The sequence below is a fragment of the Stegodyphus dumicola genome, chromosome 3 (assembly GCF_044657685.1).
Source record: "Stegodyphus dumicola isolate Sdum_Otavi_A_Nest chromosome 3, ASM4465768v1".
NCBI classification, from domain to species: Eukaryota; Metazoa; Arthropoda; class Arachnida; order Araneae; family Eresidae; genus Stegodyphus; species Stegodyphus dumicola.
In genome coordinates, this window is record NC_140770.1 from 154,611,891 (window position 1) to 154,639,109 (window position 27,219).

Consider the following 27,219-nt stretch of genomic DNA (forward strand, 5'->3'; position numbering starts at 1 on the left):
CCCACCCATCTAGGTATTTGGATACTGGATAGCAAGTACAACTTTTTAAGCCAAATCCTAAACTTTTTGGTTAATTCATCGGCAAGAATACCATCCCATTTAAGCCTTAAATTCCAAGTTTCCTGTAAAATTAGTTTTGGAATCAACATCACAGGAGCCGTATACCCTATAACGTCAAACACCTGATGAGCTACTGCTAAAACGAGTCTTTTAGTAACTGAGTCATCCAATTTTATATCTTGACTTATTTTGCAAGATAAGGTATCTGTAACTGTATGCCATACAAGGCCCAAAACAGACACATCTCCTTCCGTGGAGGAATCTTCCTCTGGCACAATACTTCTTATATTGGATTTCCAGAATCTTAAATTAAAATGACCCGAAGCCATAATTATTTGTGATTCATTTACAAACTTTCTCATTTCTATTTCTGAATCCATACTACCCACACAGTTATCTACGTAAAAGGATGTTTTCAAAATCTCCGCTGCATGACTTAAGCTTTCGGGAACTACACTCAAATGATATTTTATTGTAGCGGCCAATAAATACGGACTACACGTAATACCAAAAACTATCCTTCTATGCCGATACAGTTCAACTTGTTCTTGATTATCCCTACTAAACCACATAAATCTCAAAAAGTCTCGATCTTTTTCCCTTATAGATATTTGCAAGAACGCTTTTTCTATATCTGAAGTGACACCAACGTAATTCTTGAGAAACCGATTAAGAATCGAAGGTATAATTTCTATTAAATTTGGTCCAGTAGATAAACAATCGTTCAATGATGGGTAACTAGGCGAATGAGAACTTGCATTAAACACCGGTCTTATACTCGTGCTACTATTTTCTTTAATTTCACTCTATGAGGTAAATAATGTACACCCTTATATTTATTCTTATCCAGTACTTTTTCTATTATCCCGAGTGCTAACCAGTTCTGGAAAACGTCTCCGTAAGCGTCAAAATTTCCCGTAGTCATTAATTTTCTTTTAGTACTTACAAGACATTTTTCTGCTATCCTTTTGTTTTCGGGTAAAAGCGAGCTATCCGACACCCACGGTAATGCTACTTCGTACCTTCCCTCTGAATTTACCGTAAGAGTCTCTTCAAAATATTTTTGCGTATCCTCCTGTAACTGAGTTTTGGTTTTATTTACCGAAGGTTCACTAATACTCAAAACATCTAACTTACAGAGATCACTAATACATTGACCCTTCACTAACAGAGAAGAAATTGGGAGGGATGCAGTATTTATCGTAGTTGGCTCAGTGCCAGTAAATTTACCCATAACAGTCCAGCCTAACTGCGTATGCACCGCGCTGACGCCACACATAAGGGGAACAATTTTTCCAGTTAGCAACTTACCTGCAAAATCCGCACCAATTAGTAATTTTATCTCTTTATTTACCTTACATGTACCATTTTCTAAATCACTTAATTTGATACCATGTGACTTAAGTTCGCGTAACCACGAACCAGATGGGAGTTGCTTAATTTCAGAACAAATTTTGTTTTGACCAAGTACCTCTAATTTACACTTATATTTACTATATATATTGCTTACTTCAATAACATAGTTTTTATATACATTTTCTGAAGTCTCAACTGTACCAAAAAGAAATTGCTTAATTTTTGATTCACCAATACACTTACAATTTAACCTTTGAGCAACATCATTACATACATATGATTTCATAGAACCACTATCATAAATTGCTCGTATAAACATTTCTTTAAAACCATTCTGAATTTTTACAATTAAAGTTTGAAGATATACATCTGATACCTTAACATTGTTATTAAGAATGCCTGTTTTGTTTTCGTCATTCCCTAACTTTGTGACACTTTTTGTTTTGTTAGAAGGCAAATCAGGACACAAAATCACAAAATGTCGATTTTTACATAAGGTACACCTATGTTAAGCTGTGCACTGATTTGCTCTATGGTTTTTCTAAAGGCACACAAAACAAACATTCTTTTTCTTAATAATATCTTTCTTACATTCTAAACTCATTAAAGATGCATCTTTAGAACTTTCAGACAAATGGGATTTTTCACAAAAAATACAAGTATCAGACTTTTTAGACTTCTGAAAATTATCATTACACTTACTACTATTTCTATTATTCGCATTAATTAGTTCACATGCAGTTGGAACAACAGATTTTGTGTCAAAAAACTTATTTTTCTTATTACTTACTTTATCAGAATCCAAAACATCACGGGTAAGTTTAACTCTAAATTCAGTTTCTACTTCCCTTTTTAGAAAAGTCAATCAATGACTCGAAATCACTCTTACCTGCTGTTTCAGGTGACATACCTCGTTGTCTTTCCCAAATTTGTATTAAATCAGCAGGAAGTGCTGATTCCACTAAAGGAAATAAAACAACTGCAAATTTATCTTTAGTTAAACTGAGTGTTTCCAATGCGCGTAGTTGAGTTTGCAACTTGTCATAAAGAGTTAATAAGTCTATCTTTTGTTTGTCACTAATTACGATTTTTAATAGCTCTCTAACATAAATTTGAATTAAAACATTTTCATTTCCAAATCGTTCTTTGAGATACTCCACGGCTTTTTCGTAATTTTCTTCTGTAGCAGGAAAACTTTCCACTATTGCTCTTGGCGTAGTCTCAGGTTTCGTAGATTGTAGTAGATAATGAAACTTGTCTCTCTTGTCGATGCGAGTATCTTCATGTATTTTACTAAACTTTGTCCAAAACGTCAACCACTTTCGGGAGTCTCCATCGAACTTCACCAGTTCGATCTCTGGCAATTTCTGTTTTGCGGCCGTAACTATTCCTGATGGAGAACCGTTACTCGTTGAATAAGTAGAAGGCTGTGAACACTTATACTTTTTCCTGTTGGCTTTTACTTTCAACGTAGATAATTTATCGTAATATTCTTAAGCTGCACTAAATTCTCTTTCTTATTCTTCTTCAGTACAGCCTTTTTTCTGAAGAAGTTCCAAAAAAGAGTCATCCGTATTTCGTAAAGTTTTATACTTCCCTGAAATTTGATCTAAATAAATTTCTAAATCGTCCAAATCCGGAGAATCTGATCGTATCAGTTCATCTAACTTATTAGCTGTTTTTGTAAATACACTCCTAATTGCTTTCCGCTTCTGTTTTAGTGTTTCTAAATCATCCATGTTTGCACCTAGGAACTTCTCTTATTTTCGTAAATTATCAAGTGTCGAAATCGATAATGTCACACTGTGACATTCATCCTGGCAGGCTAGCCAAATTTGTTGCTTAACAAGTAAATCATAGGTTCGAAAATCTGAGCCGACACTTTTTAAAAATACCAACATTTATTTTCACGCCATTTCTAATTCTACAAAATCTTAAATGCAACTAACTATCAAACAGAAAAGCAGACATAGACGTAATGATGCATCTGGGCACGTGATCCTCATGACAGACGAATTCTTTAGGGTTGCCACAGAAAGGCAGTGTGTTGCCACATCAATAATTGCATGCTGTTTAGCAGATGCAAAAGTTTTGTGATTCTGTGGCAGCAACAAGCGTTGCAAATGCAATGGCAATCCTTCGATAAATACTGACAGAAGTAAATCCCGCCTCTGTGCTTCTGCTGCAGGGTCACTGCTTCTTTCCACTGGTACAGTTTTGTACGAAAGAGCCTCTATACGTGCTGCAAATTGGCGCACTGACTCGCGTGGTTTCTGAAAAGCCTGGATAAGAGCATGGATGTTAAAGTGCAAATTGTGCACTGAACTGAAACTCTCCTTCAGCGCTTTCACGACATATTCAAGACTGGCTTCTTTTTTTAACCTAGGATTATTCCTAATTAATTCGGCAGTCTCACCTGCCACCTTGACTCTGATCACCGTTAACTTGTCTTCATCTGACCAACCCACATGAGTGGCAATGAGATCTATCCTATCTAAGAAGTCATTTAGACTAATTCCCTTGTCTGCACCCGAGAAAAGAGGGACAGAATCCAGAGGATCAGAACCAAAAACTGATAGAGCCATGACTTCTTGACTCTCCTCCCAATCTAATATACTATTACTAGCCACTCGTTGGCTGCTCGTTTTGACACTTTCTTTGGCATTTTAAATTTGCTACCAGTAATTGCCAGCACATAAAAGTAGGGATGTATCCCAATGTGCGATTAACAAGTGCACCTTTTAATCTTATGTTGCAAACATACAGTTGGAAAATGGGAATGAGTAATAATCAAACTCAATATGTAAAAATGTAGTACAAAATTTTACACATGAAAAGAAAATACGTAACTAAACCAATTAAGGTAAGTGCGTGAAAATGTTTGCGTTTGGATACAATAGAGTTTTAAAGTCCAAATGTGTATCAGTAGTACATCTGTTATGCTACCTCAAGTAATAAGTATAAAATAAGGCACAAAATACGACCACTGTATAGGCCTGTCACTGTAACCAACTAACGAGTAGGGTTTCAGTAAAAAGCCTAGACAAGTGGAAGAAAAATTTCACATATATATGCAATACTACACATGACAATCACCAGTCACAATTTAAAATTAAGTGCAAGCCAAAAGGTGGTGCGAAAGTCACGGCACCAAAAATGTTATGTACTTTGAGTGGCACCTAAAAGGTTGCCTACAAGTAACACTTAAATTTTTCTAACAAAAGTTATATATATACTTATCCCAATAAGCCATAACATTGCGTTGTGTAATCGGATTAACCCTTAATTCATTTTTGGTGACCTGGTGAAATGACATAAGTAAATAAAAAAAAAAAAAAAAAAACATTTAAATATTTCAATGAAAACAAATCTGTTTATTGGAAAAGAACATCCTTCAATTTAAAATATCATATGAAAATCAATATATAAAAAAATAAAATAGATATTATAGTTATTAAAGATATTCCCGGGATATATAAAAAAAAATATTCAACATAAGATAATCTCTAATTTGTAAAAATTCCTCCTTAATACAAAAAGGCTTTAATTTTTTTATAGACTTATCTCTCAATATTGCACATAGAAATTTAATGCCATTATTAATTCTATTAAGTGTAACATATTTCTAGACTTTTGCTTAACAGGTTTTCTATAGAAAAATTTTCAAAATTCAGTTTACTTTTACGGTTCTTCAAATAATAATAATAATAGTGACAATAAAACAAGGTAATTTCTTTAAGAATGAGCTTTTAGAACTTTGTAATATTTTTTTTTTCAGATAACTCTAACAATAAAGATAATGATAACAAACCAAATTAAATTTTTTTTTTAGGAAAACTACTGAGATATTATTAACATCAATAATTCCAACCCCCCCCCAAAAAAATCACTTTATGCATAACTCTTTTTTTTTTTTTTTTTTTTTTTCTAATTTAATTGGAAGAGCAACCTCTCTTTTTTTCCCCCCCTTCTAACAATTAACCTCACCCTCACCTATAACAGATCCATGAAACTTGCAGATTTTAAGATTAAGAAATATCTGAATTTAAAGAAATAACAAGAAAAATTTAATGTCACCTGACTGAGGCTCCTAGACCGAGGTCTCTGGGCTGAAATGTGTAACAGCTCATTCAGGCCAGTGGATACAGTTGACTGTCCATCAGGATTCAGAACGGAAGAGAGTAGTATTATTCATCTGGGGTTAACACTAATTTTGGCTTTTAAGGTGAACTGGATCAGGCGAATGCAAGTTGACTGTCCATCAGGATTCAGAACGGAAGAGTGTAGTATTATTCATCTGGGATTAACACAAATTTTGGCTTTTAAGGTGAACTGGATCAGGCAAATGCAAGTTGACTGTTCTTCAGGATTCAGAACGGAGGAGAGTAGTATTATTCATCTGGGGTTAACACGAATTTTGGCTTTTAAGGTGAACTGGATCAGACGAATGCAAGTTGACTGTCCATCAGGATACAGAACGGAAGAGAGTAGTATTATTCATCTGGGGTTAACACAAATTTTGGCTTTTAAGGTGAACTGGATCAGGCGCATGCTGTAGGGTTATTATTTCCTTTTCAAGAGCGAATGCATTCGGACTATTATTTCCTTTTCAAGATGTCATTTTCCTTTTCTTTCCTTATTTTAATTTGACTAAAAGTACTTTTACCGTAGACCTGGTTTTATAAGAATCAACGCATTAACTTGTCTCGGGCCCAAAGGCTCCAAGAAAGGAAAGAGATGCTTATCGTCCAAAAACTGTGTAAAAAAAAAAAAAAAAAAAAAAGCAGCATCGCAACTTCAAGAGCTGGTGTCAGGCGTGAGCAGAGAAGAGAAGCGCAAAGTCAGCTTCCCGCGAAAAAACCCCTTTTAGACAAGACGGGGCAGCCAGGTTGGCTAAACCCCCGCCCGAAAAGGTGAAAAAAACAGTTACCAAAAACTCCCGCCTTAAGCAATGCAAAATTTTACCAAACCCAACCAGTTTGAATTTTTAACAGATCTCCCAACTCGCCAGAAATCGCGCCGAGATGAGGCCACGCCTAAACACCTGCGCTTGTAAAACGTGGCAACCCTGACAGGAAGTGGCTTTCCAAGTCCAAAGAACACACATTTTTTCGTTGAAAGTGAACTTTCGAAGCTCTTCCTCCCTCCTTTCTTGTTAGAAGAAAAACTTAGGAAGTTTTAATAATTAAAAGGCCATAACTAAAAATTGATTAAGGCTAGGATTAAGAAAGTAGTCTCAAATTAAGGAGCTAATTTTTCTGCAACTAATGATATTGAATACTAAGAGTTTAACTTAATTTTTATCAAGAAAAACTGAGTTTATTACGTAAAAATCCACCTATATCCATTGTCTGAGTGTACCAGCTTGAAGACGCTGTTCGCATAAAACCAATAACCCAAATTGATTGCAATAAATAATAATAGCCAAATAAATTAATATATACTCAAACTTGTTGTGTAGCTAAAATTTTGAATATTTACACATTAAAATTTTGATTTCTGTGATTCATTTAATTATATTAAAATTTACTACACAACAGGGTCATTGTCAGTTATTAAGTATCCAGTGGCCAAATTGCTAACATTAGGCAATCTGCATAACTCTGAACTCTGCATTTATTAGCGGTATTCTAGTTGCATGGCAACTCTCATAGACCCCATAACATTGAGGTGAACATTTTTTGTGGTCCTCACACTCATTTTGCTCAGGCCTCCCAATGAACTCTGCTATTACTAAAAGCGGAGTTTTACACCTGTTGTGTGTGATATGATTCTTGCCATCTAATCCTAGTCATGGTCATTTGTTATTTTACAACCTTGCTATAGTTCACAGTTTTGTCAGATTTTCTGTATTTATGGTAATCTATAACAATCATCAAAACCGATGGCAACTATGGAGCAACAATGCTTGAGAGATGAATCACACTGCAGTAGCATTTGAAAGAAACACAGAAAAAGCAGTAATGCTTAAAGGGAAGATTACTTGGTGTAAAGAGCATATATATTGAGGTTAGTACCAGTGGTCCAGGGCCATATTCTTTGAGGATGCCTCTTTCATCATCAACAGTGATTCTAGACATCAGCTAGTATGGGGAGGTAAGAGAACTCATCAGGACAATAATGTCCAGGAAATCGGTCATTATGGAATTGTGCAAGTGGGTATCAAGCCCAATGACAGAAATTCTCTTCATGTCTTTGATGAAGGAACAGTGACATCACAGTGATATTGCACTGAAATTTTTCGGGGTTATGTTCAAATTTTCAAATTGGGCAATTGTACAGAATTTCCATTCGTTAATGAAAGTGCTTAATTGCATAAGAGTTCGATACATTGGTGGAGAAAGATGTTGATTGCATGACATACACATAACTGCCAACCTTAAAAAATGAAAAACCAGAAGTACTTTGCATTGCATGCTGACACCTAACCAAAAGAACTCCAAACTGAATTAAATTGATATTATAACTCTTGATATTTATAAAATATTATAACTCTTGACTATTTATAAAATAATTTTGTTTAAAAAATATATTAGTATTTAATTCAGCATCCTGAATTTTATATTCTTTGTCTAATTTCATTTTGTAGTTTTCTTACCCTTTACTGAAAAAATCCTGAGTAGGGAAAGGAAGCTTTTATTTATTAAAGTACTTTCAACTGCAAAGGAAACAAATTTAATAAGTAGTCTATATATTTTTGTGTGGATATAAACTTAGTAATTTACTATATCTTGATGTAAAACAAAATTAAATACAAATATTAACTGATTAAACATATATTGAATCTTCACATAAAGTTCTACAAATGTCTACAAAGACTAAATGAATTCAAATCAAGTAGAAATTTAGTTAAAAAATCTGAAAATCACTGGGGAGGGGGAATAATGAAATTTGCACAATTTAAGTTTCATTAAGTGAATAAATTTCATTTACTACTGGGAAACACTCCTAAAAAGAAACCAGGGGATGTTACAAAAAATTGGTTATCTTCCAGTAAAACCAGGAAAGTTGACAGCTATGTGTACATATTCTACAGGCCCAAATCCCTTACTGTATGCCTGGGATACACTGTATGAAGCAGGGTAAGGAAGTTTCTTTCATGGAAAAAAAAAAAAAAAATTATAGAAAAACTGGCCAGAAGAAATATGTTTCTTCTACTAAGTGGATGAAACTAATTTTTTGAGCTTTGGATTTGGAACAAGCTATTTATATTTACATTTTATTCACATACAGCACTGATGTATAACATCAAATGGGTACAAAATTTGCCCTAATGCTGCTGAATTTGCTTCTCAACTATAGTTAACAGTTCAAATGAAATTTTATAAATGGTGTTCCTTTCTACCATACAAGATTTAGTGTAGTGCAGATAGCATCAAAGTCAAATAAGATTTTTCAAATGATGTATTTTTAGCAGGATTAATAAACTGCTTTCATACAGATCAAAACTGCCCACCAAGGAGCGGGGGAGGGGGACTTTTTTATTTATTTCATTTTATTATTATGCTCATAACTAATATATATCTAATCAATTTAAACAAGTTTTTACACAAAATTTTGGGAGAAAACTAATTTTTTGCACTTTTTTTGAAAAGGTATTATAACATTCATTTTCAAATAAGCAAAATTGTTATTAATAAACTTGTCCCTTTTAGCAGCCCCACAGCTACATCAGTGTCAGTTTCTTTCATTTCTTCTAGTTTTTTCCAGTTTCTTCCATTGCCCTGGAAGAAATCCAGCCCTGATTAAAAGCCTAATTTTTTCTTTTACTGATTTTGTTTTGGATTATCAATACCTGTACCATTCTGCATAATAACAATATTTCAGGACTCGTATTGAATATATGTCAGGTATCATTTCTTTAAATGATGTCTATCATTAATTATAATGAAAAATGTCTGAATTATTTAGCAACTGTCCAGCAGTATATAAAAAAAGAGAGAAAAATTTTTGCATGCAATTTTACAATAATAATTGTACATACTATACTACTATTATGCTTTATAATGTAATTATTAATGTAATTATAACTGCTAACATTTTTTATATATTATAAAAGAAGAAAAAGGCCTAAGGAAAAGTTCTTAAAAGGGTATAAAAGCAACATCAAAGAATTTTGAATGAATACATTACCAACTATAGACCTTCTGATGTCTTTCACAAAACAAAGAAATTAATTAATTACTATTAAATGAAATTAAAGTATTAAATTTTATTTACCTAAATTTACACTTCTGAATGTATAAAACAATTTATCATTATTTACATAAATATTTGCGTATCTTTAATTCATCACATAATGATAAAATAAATAAATGTAAATTATTAAAGCTAACATAATTTTTTGCAACTGATATCAAATTTAAAAAGGATAAATCACTGCCTAGTGTTCCAAATATTCTATTTAATCATTTTTCGGTTCAAATCTCAGCAGACATAAAATGCTGCCTTTAACATCTTGTTAAATAATTGGTTTAATTGAGAATGTACTCACTTGTTTACAAGAAACAACATCACAGACAATTTCTCTAGTTGAAGCCATTTTCTCCAACATCTGCTCTTTTTTCTCTAATTTATTAAAGTAAGTTTCCTCTCTTTCAATTTCTGCCTATATAATGATAAAAATTTGTATAGTAATATTTACACATATCAAAGTAAATAAATCTTCTCAGTCATATATAAATATTACTTATTGTTAAATTAGTGTTTCAATCATGGTATCAATCAAAACAATCTTAATGCATTACAATTATTAGACAGCTGAAGCAGTATCAGTATACATAATTTCTTTATTTCATAAAATAAAATAATAATTCAAGATTCTATTAATACTAAAATGCTTGATAAAAATACTTCAGATTTTAAATAGTTATATTAATAAAAAGGTAAAAATTTATTGGAAAGCTACCCAACAAAAAAAACTTTAAAAAGGAATTTGCCAGTTCTTAAATTATTATTACATCTCAATCAGAGCATTATTTTAGCAGTGAAAGGTTTCTAATAATTCCTAATATTCAACAAGAGTCTGGGTAATATAATATTTAATCTCTAATACGTCCTAATATTAATTAATAATTTGGAATATTCAACAAGTGTCAGCATAATATTTAATCTAGGTTTTGTACTTATTAATTTTATATAGAAAACAGATTAAAAACAGAAAACACACCATTTCTACTTCATGTGCATGGCTTGATTTCCTATTTAATATTTCTTTTATTCTCTCAGAATTTAGTTCTCTACTCCCTAGTTTGCTATCCATCAGCAACATACCTTTTTCTAATTCCTTCTGAGACTCTACAATTAAACGAAAAAAATTATAAATACAGGCAGTTTAGTTTTTTTTTTTTTTTTCTTTTTCACGCACACATAACTATTTTAAAAGAATTATTTCCAACTCTGTTGCATAATAATACAGTATATCCTAAAACTACTACTCACAATTTCATGCAATCTCGTTTTGCTCTGGAGGTGGTTATTTTTATGAAGATAATTAGTGATGGCACTTACCAACTAGCATAATGGACTTAGTTTATTGGAAGCCCTTGAAGTCTGTTATAACAAAACTATCGAAGTGTACTAGCACAGTATTTTGATTTTTTGATATGTTGAATTAAATAAATTGCAAATTAATTATAAAAATTAAAATAGATTTCCAGTGAAATCAAAGTTTTATTTTTACTGATCAAACCTAATGAACTAGTAGTTAAATAAACACAAATGCTGAATTATATTTATTAAAAATTCAATGCAGTAATAAAGAAAATTATGAAAATTTAATCCATCTCACTTATTGCTGGAAAACAAATGAATGAAACATGCTTCTAAACTAGGAGCAGGCAAATTTGTAGTTGTGTTATGTTTGACGGCAAACATCCAACCTGTATGGAACTCAGTTCTGGAAGGGTATTGTGGCAGGCTGCGCTATCCACAAATAAGGGAATTTTATGTTTTTCCGCAGAAAACTGCTTATCTATTCCTATTAGCCAGTTACTGAAGTTGTCTCAAGTCATCCATGCTTTTGTTTTGGATACATAATCATTTGACAGTGTTCAAAATAGTTTAAAACACAGTGAATTCTCAGACTTTCCAATCACTAATAATTAAACTTTTCGCTCCAATCAATATTAACACAAACTAAAGCTGTTATCTTCTATTTACTGCTTTTACCTCCTATGCAAGCATCTCCTTTAAAATATAATGCCTTGTTTGGCAAAAGTTTATAAAAGTATGCAGTTTCATCCGCATTATAATTTTTTCATAAGGTAAGTATAGAAAAGCCCCAACAGCCTACCGAAATCAGCGCATACATTTTTGTTTACATCAGAACTTTAGCCACATAGAGTTTGATAAGAAATGTTGTGCCCTGACTTTAATTGAGAAAGCCTTCCTTTACTGCGTCAATCTTCAATACCTAATTTGATTTTCCAATTCATAAGCCCTTGCCTGCAATAGAGGTCCAGTTATTGGAAAATTTTGAGATCTAGCCTCCTGGGACCATACCAATAGAGCTTTTTCTAGATCTGAAAGGGATGTATTTCTCATGCGTCTTTTTCCTCTAGCAAGTTTAGATTTTTCCCATGGATCTAAAACTGATTCCTTGTTTTTCAAATAAATTCATAAGATATTCCCTTTTAATTCCATAGTCAGCTGCTAACTTTGTTTTACATTTGCCATTCTTTACTTTCTTTAAAATCTCTTTTTCTTCAAAGTTACAGTTTTGTATTTTCTATGTGCAGACATAAACTGACACAGCTCGTTAAAATCTTTAGTAAGACAAGATTTTTCTGATATTCTAAGAAAACTGATAACAGATATACAAATGATTCTCCTCCCATCCCAATCCATTCATAAAGGGTTCTGAATGAATCCAAAGAAACAGATTAGGCTGGGGAGCTTTGTCCATTTAGCACTGATAAAAGGTGGACAGCAGGACAATAGTCACTAATGTTCAGCGGAAGTGCAATAGTCTAGAAATGCAGACATCTGTCTCATTACACAGAAAAGAAACACAGATGATTTTGACTCACAAAATAATAAATACAGCATGTATTTTCTCCATTAAATAAAGAAAAAGAAATTTTTTTTTGTCAAATTCTTAGTTTGAATTAACCAAAGTGATAAAATTTTTGTTCGAAATAATGAGATATTTTTATTATTTATTCCAATGCAAGTTTTTAGGGGCCTTTGGATTAGTTCGAATTAACCAAATTCAAATTAACAAGCATCCACTCTATAGATACTACAGGAACAAGTCTTTCCAATATTAAAAAAGTTCAAGTAATGTTTGGCTCTTTCTTTGCAATCTTAAGTTTTGTTCATCGAGATATTTAGTTGTATCAGTCAGATGCATAACCATTCTATATCATTCAATTTGTGGAACTTTTCATTAATGTCCTCATTAAGAAAAACCTTATTGTGCTCCATGCATGACACAAACTTATTCAAGAAATTACCTCAACTAAACCTATGGGTAATAACTGTATAGGTGAAGATTTACATATGCACTTTCCATGCCTTCCAAAAGAGATTTAATTATCTGTGTACCAATGAAGAACGAGAATCTATGAAATTATTAGGAGTACAAATAAGTCCCCACAGTTTTGTTTTTTTTTTTTTATTAAAAAACTGGGAATTTATTGTGAAAGAATGACACATTATGTTTTATTCAAAGTATTGTCTATCACCAGCCACTTCTTTTCCCCATCATTCTGGAAGCACATAAATATACCATGCTGGAAGAATGCTTCATCTTTCAAGGCTATCCAGAAATCAATCCAATTTTTGGTATCTTCATATGAAGTGAAGCACTGCTCAGGCAGGCCGTGCGTCATCAATTGAAACAAGTAGTAATCAGAAGGAGCAATGTCTGGTGAATACAATGGGAAAGAAAAATTTCTCATATTAGTGTTTCCAAGGTAGGTTTTGACCGGTACGACAGCATGTGGATGAATGTTAGGAGAATAATTCTGTCATGTCTGGAATATGAAGAGCATATTTTTCTTTGAGTGCTCAGCTCAGTCTCATCAGTTGTGTTTGGTGTTTGGTTGAGAACCCTAGTAATGGTCTGAGCAACTCATAAAACATAATGTAAAGTTGATCCTACCATATACACACCATGATTTTTTTCCATGAGTATTCAGCTTGGCAGTCAATGTTGAAGCATGCCAGGTGGTTGGTCCTGATGATTTCTTCGTGTTTGGGTTATCACAGTTGATATATTTTTCATCACCAGTGACTACATGATGCAAAATACCCCTCTGCCTGGCAAGCAACATTTCAAATGTTCAAAAATAAATGTTCGGTGTTTCTTGACTTCAGTTCATAGGAACCTAATTTCCTAATGATTTTCAACAATGTAAAATTGCCTGTTGAGTCATTCCTAATGTAAGCACAAGTTCTATTTGTCTTTGACATGAATCTTCATTTAATAATGCTTTCAATTTTGCATCTTCTTACACTTCATTCCTTCTGCTATGGTATTTGTCTTTGTTGTCATATTCGCCATTCTTAAACTTCTGAAACTACTCACAACTTCTCTCACTTAAAGGCAGCCTTACCATAAGCTTCTACAAGCAATCTATGTCAGCTGTAGATTTCTTCAAATTAAAGATATAAATCAAAAGTTCCTGCAAATGATACTCATTTTAGCTCAAAACTTGACATTTTCTTGCCAATCACTGCAGCAGTGCCATCAGTAGTTACAAAGGGTTTGGTTTGGTTTACTTGATTATGGCAAAGCACTTCAGGGCTATCTGCCTAAGGGAAGGGATGCCTTCATAGGTTGTGGAGGACTTCTTAAGGGAAACTGGCTCTTACACACAATACACATGGTCAAAACCTATTTTATTTACATTAATGTTTTTACTTTCAAAATAATTTATAAATGAAAAAAGAATATCCTGTCCTTTAATTGTCCCAAACAGAGAAAACAAGCTGTATAATTCTGCATAAACTTGATCTTTATCACAATATCTTGCAATTACTACAAACCACACAACATCATTCACAACATTACTTTCATCAAGAGCAATGCTAAATGAAACAAATTCTCGTAATTCAGATTTCTGTTTTGTTGCTACATTCTCTGCCATTTGAGTTATTCGTCTATCAATAGTTTGCACATAAGCCAGTATTTCCTGAATTCAGTATATTATATTGTTTGTAAATTTGATAAATTGCTGAATATTTCAACCTTTTTTTTTTTAAGGTGTTCATATATTTGCCATCTGTGAAAGATTTGCTTTGGGCAGCTACACAATGAGCAATTACAAAACTAAATTCAATCAGTTGAAGCTTTGGTTCCAACTGTTTGACAAAATTTGACTTGTGTCTTATATCAAATAACAGCTCCTTTTTATAACATCACATTTCTGATAAGAATTTTGAAATGTGGATGGTTGTTTATTTTGAAAATGTCTTTGTACACTCGATGTGCAATATACGATGCTTTTGTGACAAAACACACATACAGCATGACTTTTTTTGTTGTATAAAGCCATATTCATTTGTCCAAGAGTCTTGAAACCACTAACATCAAGCTTTCTGTTTCAGTGGCAATTTGATCAAATATGTAGGTATGAATTATCACAATAATTAAAAAAAAAGTTTTTACAATAAAACTAAGAACATGTTGTAAAGTTAAAAGTAACCTATAACGCACAGCATTCATCAAACTAAACTCTGCTTTCGACTGAAATCCTACTCACTGCTTGTATATTGGCATGACAAACCAAACTAAAAGTGAGAAAATGCGTGAGGTGGGATAGCCCAGAGAGGAGAGATAGGGTAATCTATCTTTATCTGATAACTTTGTAGAGTGCAGCTGAGAATTGTACCATGTGCCATTGCCGATGCTTGATCTAAACACCATTCAAAAAAGTAGGTAGTATCTTTAAGAAGAAATTTGAAACGCTGAACAATCAAAATTGTTCATTCTGTACAAAAATATAGTGGTACTTTTTGATTATCTGCACCCTACCAAGAAGAATTATGATGAACTCATGATCAGCTCTGAAGATAAATATTTGTTTAGGCATCTATATGCCTATTTAAACAAACTTTCCCATACTCCATACTTTTTTATACTCTTCTTTGTACGACCCCCCCCCCATCTTATTTCTTAATTTTGCACACTGTTGGTCTACCCAAGTACTTAAAAGAGATTTGAACAAACTTGGCATCAAAATCCTAAAGGAGAGCTGTAAGATCCTCAGACCTGCACCCTCCATCAAAACTGAGAACGATACTGAGTGAAGTCATACTGTTGCCTGTATGGTGCTCAAGGCCCTTGCCAATGACAGGTGCAGTCTTGCTGCCTTGCTATGAATATCGTGAGCTTATCCTGATGTTACTGTCAGACAAGTGAGATAAGTCACAACAATTATAACTGAAGAGTTAAGAATTATACTGGACTGAAAAGATTGTTTAATTAATATACATTGCCCTCCAAAAGTTAAGGAACAGCATGTTTTTCAAAGCCCATCATTACAAAAATGTCGGTAACATTTAAATTCACAATTTATATGCATGATAGTGACAGAGTTTAAGAAAATGTATGCAAAAACAATAGCTAGTACTTTTATGTAACAGTTCGAAAAAAATGCAAAAATTGTAAGTTTTGTTCATGAGTGCTGATATTTAATTGCTATTAGCAATTTTGTTGACAATATTCGGGAGTCGTTCGCCTGATTTGTTGAGATAGTGGGCGATCGAATGGATGGAAATGGGGATGTCACAAGCTGATGCTCCTAGATGTCTCAGTTTCTCTCGCAGTGTAATCCAGCGACTATGGAATCAGTTTGAATCCGAGGATTCTGTGTCTACAAGACATGTTCCAGGCAGACCAAGAGTTACAACACCTGCAGGAGACCATTATTTAGCTCTTTTGGCCCAAAGGAGGAGTGACAGCTCATGGCAGATCATTTAGTGGTCACAGGAACAAAAATCTCAGCTACTACAGTGCACAGATGCCTGCACAATACAGACCTGTATGTTAGATGATCAACTGTTTGTGTCCCCTTGTCCGAGGACACAGAGCTGCCTGTTTATGTTGGGCAGGAGAACATGTCTCCTAGACCACTCAACAGTGGGCTTCTGTTCTCTTCACAGAAGAGTCCAGGTTCACATGGAAGAGTAATTCAAGGTTGTCAGCTGATCTGGAGGGGACAACACGGCAGATACAACCAATCCCACATTGTGAAATGACACAGTTACAAAGGTGGTAGAATAATGGTTTGAGCTAGGATATCTCTCGGTGGTCACACTGACCTGTATGTGGTCCATGAAGGAACTTTGCCCGGTGTGAGATATCGAGACGAGATAATTGATCAATATATCTACTCACATGCTGCTGCTATTGGTCCTGGATTTCTTCTGATGGACAACAATGTGCCACCGCATCAAGCTTGGGTTGATGAAGAATAGACTGAGGGTTATGGTATGGAGTGGGTGGAACGGTCAGCTCAATCCCCAGACCTGAATCCAATACAGCATCTTTTGGACTACCTAGGGAGACTACCTAAGTTTGCTGCTTTAAATCCTCCTCCAAGGTGTTAGATGAGCTTGAATATGGATTAATTCGTGTCTAATCGTTGCTTCCCATTTCACTGACCGAAAACTTAACTGACAGCATGGAACATCGGTGCTGCCAATGTATTGCAGCTAGTGGTGAACACATTCCTTATTAGAACCCATTTTTGCAATATTACACCCACATTTTTCCTCGAAAAACTCCCTAAATATACTGTTTTCCCAAGATTGGATGTCTCTGCAAAGAGTGCAATGTTTCGTTGTAATTCATGTTTGTGTTGATCTTAGAAAACATTCTATGTCACGTTTATTAACCCCTTAACTGCTGCGGAAAATGTACAAGATTCATTTCCCAGTGCCATGGTTTTTTACACAGGCGTGCATAGTTATGCAATGTATTAGGGGTAAAATAAGTGCAAGTTTTACTTTCTAAAAACTATTTACGCTCACAAAATAAAGAATAAAAGAAAAAATGAAAGCACAAAATTTAATGTTTTAAGTAAAAGTATAATAAAAAGATGTGAGTATAATAAAAATGTTTTTATAATAAAAAAGATCCCTAAAATGGAATTTTGATCAATTCATTTTTAGACCAGTAAAGTGTAATATCAGGTTTCAGTGTTATACCTTATGAAATCAGTATGCCTAAAAAAACACATATTTCTTCTGAACTGGTTGAATGGCATGATTTTGTTCTTGATTTTTCATTTGCAAGGTGTTGGTTCATATACTCGTCTACAAAATGGTTAGTTTCAGTAACAATATGAAGCCCAAGCAGTTCATCAAAAAATAATTCAAAAAAGATAAATGGGTTTGAAAAATCTGTTATATCTTTCTTTATTCCTGGAACTTACTACAGAAAGTAAATAAAAATGGAGGACACAGAATAAAAGAAAATACGTTTTACTCAAACAGCACCAGCCAATACCGCACAGTCATTACTTTTACGGCAAACATCCCTCTCTCCAATTCCCCCCTCTTTGAAATAGTATCCTCCTTCGCATACTTTGTCAAGGTCATTGTGGTGTTGCATTCCAAAGCTTTGCGAATAATTTTACGGGTAGCAGCGCAAAGCAAATGATAGTAGTTTGGAAGGACGTAGTTATACGCCCGTGGCAATTAACACATCAGCTGAGCAAGGCGTACATATACGCCTGCGGCAGTTAAGGGATTAAAGAATTGTTTAGTGAAAATGTCTCCTAAATTTCTTGTTTTTATGTTGCTTCACTCTCTAATTAGACACCAAAAACATGTTGTCCCTTAACTTTTGAAAGGCAGTGTATTTGTTAAATGTAATGTGCAATTGCACAGAGTAATGATTTCTTGACAATATCATTTATTTTTGTAGGGTAATTACATTTCTAATGGTAACAGAACAGTTATATTTCTAGAGAAAAAGAGACGGAGAGAGGTGAACGGTTCACTAACATAGGGAGGAGAGATATGGATTGATTAAATTGCATTGTATATTATTATTTATATCTGCCATGTGGTAACGCTCAATTCTTCCTATTCTTCTATGATTTATGTTGCCATTTGGTAACACAAAGTAATTCCAAGATATTTTTCAGATACTTATATTCTAATCTGGATTATACTCTGTATGATTAAACATTTGAAAGGTATCATTAAATGATATTTTTTTATACTTGCCTGCTTATTTTTATGATCCTTAAAGTGCGTCATTTTTGATATACTGTGAAAGAATTTTCTTCAAGAAAGAGATTATTTTAGTACTTTTAAACATGATGAAAATAAAATCAATAACATACTACTGTGTGAATAAATTTACTAATAAATCATGCAAAACAAATTTAAACGCAGATATTAATTGTTTAAACATGGTTTAATCTTCATAAAAAGTTCAGACATGGTAACAAATGCCTAAATCAGATTAAAAAAATTCATATAAAATAAAATTTAAAGATGAAACTTATGCTAAAAATTATTACGGGATGAATTGAATTTGCACAATTTAAGTTTATTAATTTAATAAATTTCATTTATTGCTGGAAAGCATTTTCTTTAGCACAGGCTAAAAATTAAAAGCCAATTGATGCGATGAAAAACAGGCAGTCTACCACTAAAATCTGGTGACTTAATTTCCTAAAATATTTCTTAAAATACAGAAACAAATGTTTTGTGTAAAATCAGAGAGGCTACAAAACTTTATATTATAAATGTGGGGATTAGTTTCTTTACAAGACAACTCACGTCATACAAATTTTTATAGAAAGATAATATCTACCTTGCTATTAGTTGTATTTGAATTGTTTATATGTTTAATTTATATGTGACATTAACTTTACAGATTGCCCAAGATGCCAAAAATGCTAAAACTAATAGGTCTGTGAGAAAGTCTAACTATAAAAAGATTATCAGATTTAAGAACTAAAAAATATAATTTCATAATTATATACATATATGCAAAATATAAATTGTAATTTAAATTAGCAATAGCCTCTTAATGCTTAAATTAAATTTATTCTCCCTCTCTATTCTAAAAATAGTAATCATTTTCTGCTTTGTGTCATTTCAAGATTAATCCATGCCATATGACTCTTGCATAACACTGATGTTGTAAATGGAACTAAAATTCAAACAGCTAAAATTACTTTTACGCTTGTATTAATTATCCAATCAAAATGCATTGAGAACTAAAACTAACTAAGTCTGAAATAAGATTTCATTCTGAACACTATGCAGTCATTTGTCTAAATTTCAAAGATTTATATATATATATAAATCTTAATAAATAAAAACGAAAATTGAAATTCAATATATATTCAACTTGGAATAAAGAGTTGGCAATAAATAAATTATTTCACAAAAGCAATAAACCATTATGAAAAACAAACAAATATGAAAAAATAAAATAAAAAAAACTGTCTGTTTTGAAATTCAATAAACAAGTGCATAAATATAAAAATTAAATGCAATAAAGGAAGAATTTACATTGTCTGGTACATCTTTAGGGCACTGGTATATTGAGAGATGCAAATGGATCAGCCTGTTTCTGATCTGATAATGACATAAATTTACTAAATTTTAAACTATTAATTTGTGTTCATAATTAAATTAAAAAGACACATGAATCCAATGTGTACTGGCTGGAATGAGAAAAGCACTGGCTACTAAATTCATACAAAGCAAAATCCGTTATGATTTGGAATTGTGCAATCAGTAATAATACAATCTATTTGATTTAAATATATGTAATACAAATTATAAAATAATACAGTGCAAATAAAATGCAATACAGAGTGTATACAAATAGATTAATATAGAACTGCATATATCAGGGTTGCCACTCAAATAGGAGAATGAAATTCTGTGATTTTTCCAGCTTTTCCAGGTGTGTTTTAAGGAAATTCCAGTCTGTCCACATAGTGCACGTTGGCTGTGCTGAGAGATAAATTCATAATGGTACCACTTGAAAACACAAACATTTGCCAATTACATATGACTTACATATTATACATGTAAAATATAAAAAAATACGATGGTTTTCCTGTATGCAAACAGGCAATCTCTAATTAGCTTTCTGCGATTTCAGGATCTTCCCCCTAGACCAGTACCTTCGGGAACATTCTGGCATTTTATGTAACCGATACTATAAAAGCAGAGTTCGTGCCAAGTAAATTTAAAGTTAATCCTATTTAGTTTAAATTACTATTGCATATGTAATTTTGGATAATCTAAAAGAAGAATGATCTACCACTTGAACTGAATAAAGATGTGGAATCAAAGCAGTTAACTTCTTGTCATCATTAGATGCTAAGCTTCTTCATTCATGTGCCTGATTGCCAATATATATATGTGTGTGTGTAAGATATAACAAAATACGATAGCTGCTTTAAGAATAATTGGCGATTTAAAAATTAACTATTTTAATAGCTGTACTTATACCTCAGACTTAGTATAAATATTCTTGGCACAAGAAACTATGTCATTCCTTTCATTCAGTAGATAAGCACAATTTCTTGTTTTCATAGTCACTGGAGAACAACCTGTACACATCCGTTGGGGAACTTTCACCCCACTACCATCCTTGGCAACTTTATCGAATGTGATATTTCAAAAGACACTGAGCACTTCAAAAATTAAATGCATGTTAATTTATTGTTTAGTTTAGTTACAAATTATATTATTGTTGTAATACTTGTAAATTATCGGCTAGGTACTTTGTAATCTGTATATGAGAAAGGTCATGAATCATGACAGGGCATAGAAAAACCTGCAGGCTATGTCCTTGATGCTTCCTCATGTCTTTCCTCATATGATAAACTTTCTCTTGCTTCACTATTCACCAATACTTTTCTGCCACACTTTCTTTTCTTTTCCTGACCTTTCTTTTGAAGGGGGTTAATATGTAAGATATAACAAAATATGATAGCTGCTTTAATTAGTGATCTCAAAATTAACTATTCTAGATTTGGTACTCTCCCCCTAAATTCATCTGTTCTCCCAAATTCCAAATCCTTCCATGTTATATAACAACCTAAAATTAAACAACCACAGATTAGCTGCACTTATACCTCATACTTAGTATAAATACTCTTGACACAAGAAACAACGTCATTCCTTTCCCTAGCTTCCACCCTGCAAAGACCTCTGTACTGCTTTTGCTGTTTTATCCAAAATGCTTACGTCTTACTTTTAAAATCAGTATACATAGGATTTACTGTATTTCATTGTGATTGGATAAATAACCTACAATGGTTTTATGTGCATGAAAATAAAGATGGGGACTTCTTCAAAATTCATCTGTGTCAGCATCATCTGTTTGTCTTTCCACTCAGGCAGCACGACTATGCATTAAAATATCACACACACACATATATATATATATACAGTACAAAGTCCGTAATCTGGACGTTCATAATCCGGAATGATCTATAATCCAGACCTCAAAGCTACAAACTTAATGCGACTGCACGTTTAATGTATAATGGACGGTATAAGCTAGGCTAAAATTATCTAAGGCATTTCAGGTAATGTTGCAGATTGCGCTGTTCTTTAATCTTCCAATTTGATCCGGCTTATTATTTTTTGCAGCCTGTTAGAACAATTTTATAAAAATTAAGCTTGAACTTTCGATTGTGTCAAAAAGAGTTTCCAACTCTGGAGCTGCCAAAGGATCTACATTCTCTGTGTTTCGATGTCCGTTAAACAAAAAGTGGAATTACTCCAAAGAATGGATAAAGGCTTATCCATCTCAAAATTATACGAGAAGTATGGCATTGGAAAGTCCACAATATATAACACAAGAAAAAGGAACTTTTTGAATTTTTTGTGGAAACATCTTAAACAACTTACATTGAAAGAAATGTTTAATAAAGTAAACAAATATTAAGGTTTTTTTTTTTTTTTTTTTGTAAATTTTGATACCATTTAGATCATAAAAATTCTTTATTTCATAAATTATGATTTCATATTTTTAATTGTTATCATTTCTGCATGCCATCTTACCAGATTTAAATTGATCATCTATAATCCGGAAAAACCACTAATGTGGAATTGCTGAAGTCTCGAAGAGTCTGGATTATGGACTTTGTACTGTATATAGCAAAAAATATGTGCTTTGAATTTCGTAATAATATGTCATCATACTGCTAGAATTAGTTTCAGGATTATGCCAGAGAAAATTGCCTGAAATTTGAAAGTATTATTAAATAATAATAAATCAATTTAGAGGGAAGAAGCTGTATTAAATGATACAAATAACATTAAAATAAAGTTAATTACTTAAAAAAATTGAATTACAATAATCAACGATATTTTGGCAAATACGTTATAGTAAATGGTTAGCCTAGATGACCGATTACTATTTTTTTATTTTACTGCAAAATGACAAATGAGGCATTTATTAAAAAGAAAAAAGATTTTGTGGTAAAATCCTAGTATAAGCTACGGCCTTGGCACGATTTTGTAAATTTTCAGCAACACCAAAATGACCCATTTACTGCTCATCATAAGGTAGAAAAATCCTGCGTGTACCATATACTGGGGTTAAACAGATTTTTTTTATAAAAAAATGGGAAGGTATTTTATTCAGTTCAACATGCACTGCACATGCAAGTCTCTCGATTCTTGAGGTTACTGGAAGACAAAGTTGATGGAAATTTGCTTTACCTTTCTAAAAGACAATCTGGCTGGAGCAGAGGCGTAGCTAGGGTTTTCGGCGCCCGGGGACAAGTGACGATTTTGCGCCCCTTTCTCTGTGCCAAGAATAGAAAACATTTCATTTTAAAATTTTGTAACATCAGTTTGGCGCCCCCTGAATGCTGTGCCCGGGGACAGATGTCCCCCCTCGCCCCACCCTAGCTACGCCACTAGACTGGAGCTGCAAATGACACTCACATGATACATAATTTGCCAAGAAAGTGATCACTTCCAACGTTGACGCAAAATTCATTTTTTTTGGGGGGGGGAGGGATTGCTGTATGAAATTCACTGACTTTTCCAGATTTTGACTAAAATATTTAAATTCCTCAACTTTTTCCCGATTTTTGGGGTCACTTTTTGAATTCTCCAACTTTTTCCAATTTTCCAGGTATCATGGCAACCCTGATATATTATTCTAATTTAATATTCCCAGAAACAAAATGTATTCCCGGCATGATTTAAAACTCAGCAGTATAAATTACGTCAAGTTCAATTTCTGAAATTTTACCATTTTCTTCTTCAAGACTTTTATCAAGTACAGCTTTAACTTTTTTAGATCCTTCTGGAGATGGCTTCACAGAGTTTGGATCTTTTCGCTTCAGTGGTCCTTTGTTTTTAATTTTTTCAATAGCTCTAAACTGAAATATAATATTTATTTAATAATAAAAATATTAAAATATATTCAAGAGTGTATTAAGATTTTTTAATTTCAGTACTATTGGGAAATATCCTTAGGCAAGTTAAAGGTATACCTGAGAAATAGGTAGTATTTTAAAATAAGCAATTGAAAAAAGTGTGAATTTTTGTAATGTTATTTATTTTGTGACTTATACAGTGTAAAAGTGATACAACAAGTCTACGCAGATTACACTGCAATCCCACTACCTGCACTGTGAATATAAAAGGACTATCTATGGTAACTTTTAGAGCTATTTTTGCTGTTAGAATAATAAGTTATCGCTATTTAAATGCTTTTCAGTGTATCGTAGCAGCTGGTGCTTAAGAGTTGTATCTTAGCATTTTAAAGTTTGAATTTTCTCATATGACCATTTCAATGGTGAATTGCTAGTACAAGAATTTCAGCAAAATTTAATTTCACTACAAAATGAACGCAGATGAATGTGACAAGAATCATTTCACATAATATGTTTGCTATCTAGGTTAAAGGAACAATGAAATTATTGAATTTCATTGGACTATCCAATTATTTCCTTAATATAGGTTTCGAGAACAAACATACAATTGTATCCTAGATGAATCTAAGATACAGAATTATATAGATTTACCTGGACTAAGAAACATCATCACTGAATACTTCATAATTAAAAAGAGTAGCCTATCATATGATCTTACAAGTCACATGTCCATCTACTTTAGGCAAATAAAAGTATACATGTGTTGAGAAAACTCATAAAACCATTAATCCCACATGTCAGCAGGAAACCACAGGTTGATGGTGGCTTTGTAATGGCATGGAGTTCATTTAACTCTCTGAATGGCACAGTTTTTTATATCTGCTGATAAAGACCTGTATTGAAAACACATTTAATAGCTAAATTTGTATTTTAAATAATAAACTCAGAAACAAAACAAAACATGTGCAGCTGAAGGAACACTTATTTGAGTTCAGAGTCTTGTTATGATTACCTAAATTATCATCAGATCTCATTGTTATACACATCTGGGATGCCATACAACCATTATAAAACAGAAAAATCCTATGCATCCAAATACAACTTAAGTATGGATAGTTTTGTGTAAAATATATGTTCATTGCATATTGAAATACTTCTGCAAATTTGTGGAATCCATGCCCTGTCATATTTCTGCAGTTTTATGCTCCCTTATTAACCTATTAACTATTAGATTAATATACCAATTTTCCTGAATCTGTATGTCAAATCTGTGTTCTTACTTCAGTATGAAGAAATGGACTTTATGTATAAAGAGAATAAAAAAAAATATGATATAAATTATTGTTTAAAAAGGCATATGGTGTTAAAATCTGTATTGCATCTAATAACTTCCATTATCAAATTAGTTTATCACTTTTTCAAATAAATTCATTCTTTTTAATATGGACAAAATTAGTACAGAAAAAGGAAACATCAGATCGAAATGAAATTTAATTGATATAATGACACAAATGAATGATCATAAAAATATTGCAGCAAGACAATTACAGAGTGGTTGTTGGTATGAAATCAATCTTCAACAGCTCAGTGCACCATCTTCCGTTGCAATACGTGCTCTACTTGGATCCAATATGGGTTCACATAGATGCCTTATGCTGTCTTTCAGTGTAACGTCTTTCAGCCTTGTGGCATAGGGTCCATACTAGTTATATGGTATATTCTGGAACTAGGATGCTGTAACGTGGTAGTGGTAGTAGCTGGCATTTTAATCAGCCCCACATATGCACCATGAAGTCGATGTGTCCATGTAGAAGGCACACAAGAGAATTGTCTCGACATGATTAGGCATTGCTCAAAACCCCAGCCATGTAACCACACATTACACTGATTAAATATCACACCTATAATCCAGCCATAAATGTCGACACATAGGTGAGTTAGATCTCATTTACATACCACTGCACTGAAAACACACTATACCAGATGCTACTACTACAACAGATAAGCTATGTAAGTTACGGCTAACCCAAGGCCATATTGCATGCAATGGGAGAGGTATGTTATTTGACAGCAAGGTCTGAAATTGTGCCGTCGAATGGTAGGTAAAGTAACCCTACGTAGCGTATGAAATATGCTTGTGTATAAAAATACATTTTTTCAAAAACTATTAGTAATTCATAATTTTATTTTACTTAAAAATAATCCATAAAGAAGTTATTACTAACCTTCGTAAGTTCTTGCTGAGAGATAATTTTAGATGCTTTATGTGTTGAAATATCAAACATCACATCTTGTCCAGGAGTTAAGTCTTTTCCTAACTGAGGTATTAAATTAAGAATAGAACTATCACTTTTTGCCTTGGTGAGCAACTTTTCTTTCATTTGCCTTTCATGCATTTTCAGAAGCTCTTTTGGAGTTATTGTCTGAACTTTTCCTTCTGAAGTGAAAGAGGGAAAATTCCAGTAAGTGTTATCTAAGATCATATGATAAAAATATCAAATATGCTTAAAAATGGTGTAAATATACACATTTTTTATGATGAAAATGAAAGTATGAAATACAGAAGAACTGCCTGAAAAGTAAATCACATATAGAGAATTTTAAGCAAGCATATTTTTAATATCATTTATGCGATTTTGGTAAATATTAAATTCAAATTTTTCTTTTTTAATTTTCCTTGTAGTTTGATAATTTTTATCTCTTAGTTCAATAATGTTGAGTGAGGCTCATTAACTTTACGTTGCCATTAATTTTTTTATGAATTAAACATTTAAAAATTAAACTAATAAACGGATAACATGAAATTTAGAACCACCAAATTAGATGACAATTAAAGATTGTACACAAAAAATATATATGCAGATTAAAATAATATAAAACATGAAGGTGCAAACCTTTTTTCATTTTTTCTCCCACTAAATGTTGGAGAAGATTTCTAGATCCTGCTGATGGTACAGCCAGCTGTTCATTTCTGTTTAAAATATTATATAAAATTAAACCATGCAGTTTAAGGGGGGAAATATAATAATAATAATAATTTAAAAAAAAAAAACTAGAAAGTATTGAGTCAGTCAGTCCATAAGTTCGTGCGCATTAAGAGTGTGTGCAGAATTCACTATGACGCATTTACTAAAACAATACAATTTTGAACCTGTTGAAACTTGTCATTATTTAACTAACATATTATCCAGTTCATCACCAACTTTCGTAAAGATCACATGCATTTTAGTACCCATAGAAGATGAATATAGATAATCAATACAAAGGCGCTGTGCTACATTTTTTATTTTCGTGTGGTGAATCTGCCAGGTTTGCAGCGATAAAAATTAATAGTGTACACGGTGAACACATCATTAGTGTAAAGACTGCCCAGAAATGGTTTAAAAACTTTAAAGTTGGTGTTGGTGTAATTAATTATGGCAAAGCACACTAGGGCTATCTGCTTAAGGGGAGGGATGCCTTCGTGGAG

The 27,219-nt window shown here is 32.7% G+C and overlaps 1 protein-coding gene across 2 annotated transcripts in view; it reads right to left on the bottom strand.

Moving 5' to 3' along the window:
• Positions 1-27,219, bottom strand: part of Mcm10 (minichromosome maintenance 10 homolog) — a 135,151-nt gene that overhangs the window by 30,018 nt on the left and 77,914 nt on the right. For both annotated transcript variants that reach the window (XR_015040318.1, XM_085813517.1), the window contains exons 11-15: positions 26,645-26,721; positions 25,976-26,187; positions 23,624-23,753; positions 10,586-10,713; positions 9,911-10,024 (exon numbers count right to left, since the gene is read on the bottom strand). Coding sequence is in view for 1 of the 2 variants with exons in the window: in XM_085813517.1 (XP_085669643.1) it covers positions 9,911-10,024; positions 10,586-10,713; positions 23,624-23,753; positions 25,976-26,187; positions 26,645-26,721 (661 nt within the window). In the remaining variant the exon portion in view is untranslated. The remainder of the gene's footprint in view (positions 1-9,910; positions 10,025-10,585; positions 10,714-23,623; positions 23,754-25,975; positions 26,188-26,644; positions 26,722-27,219) is intronic.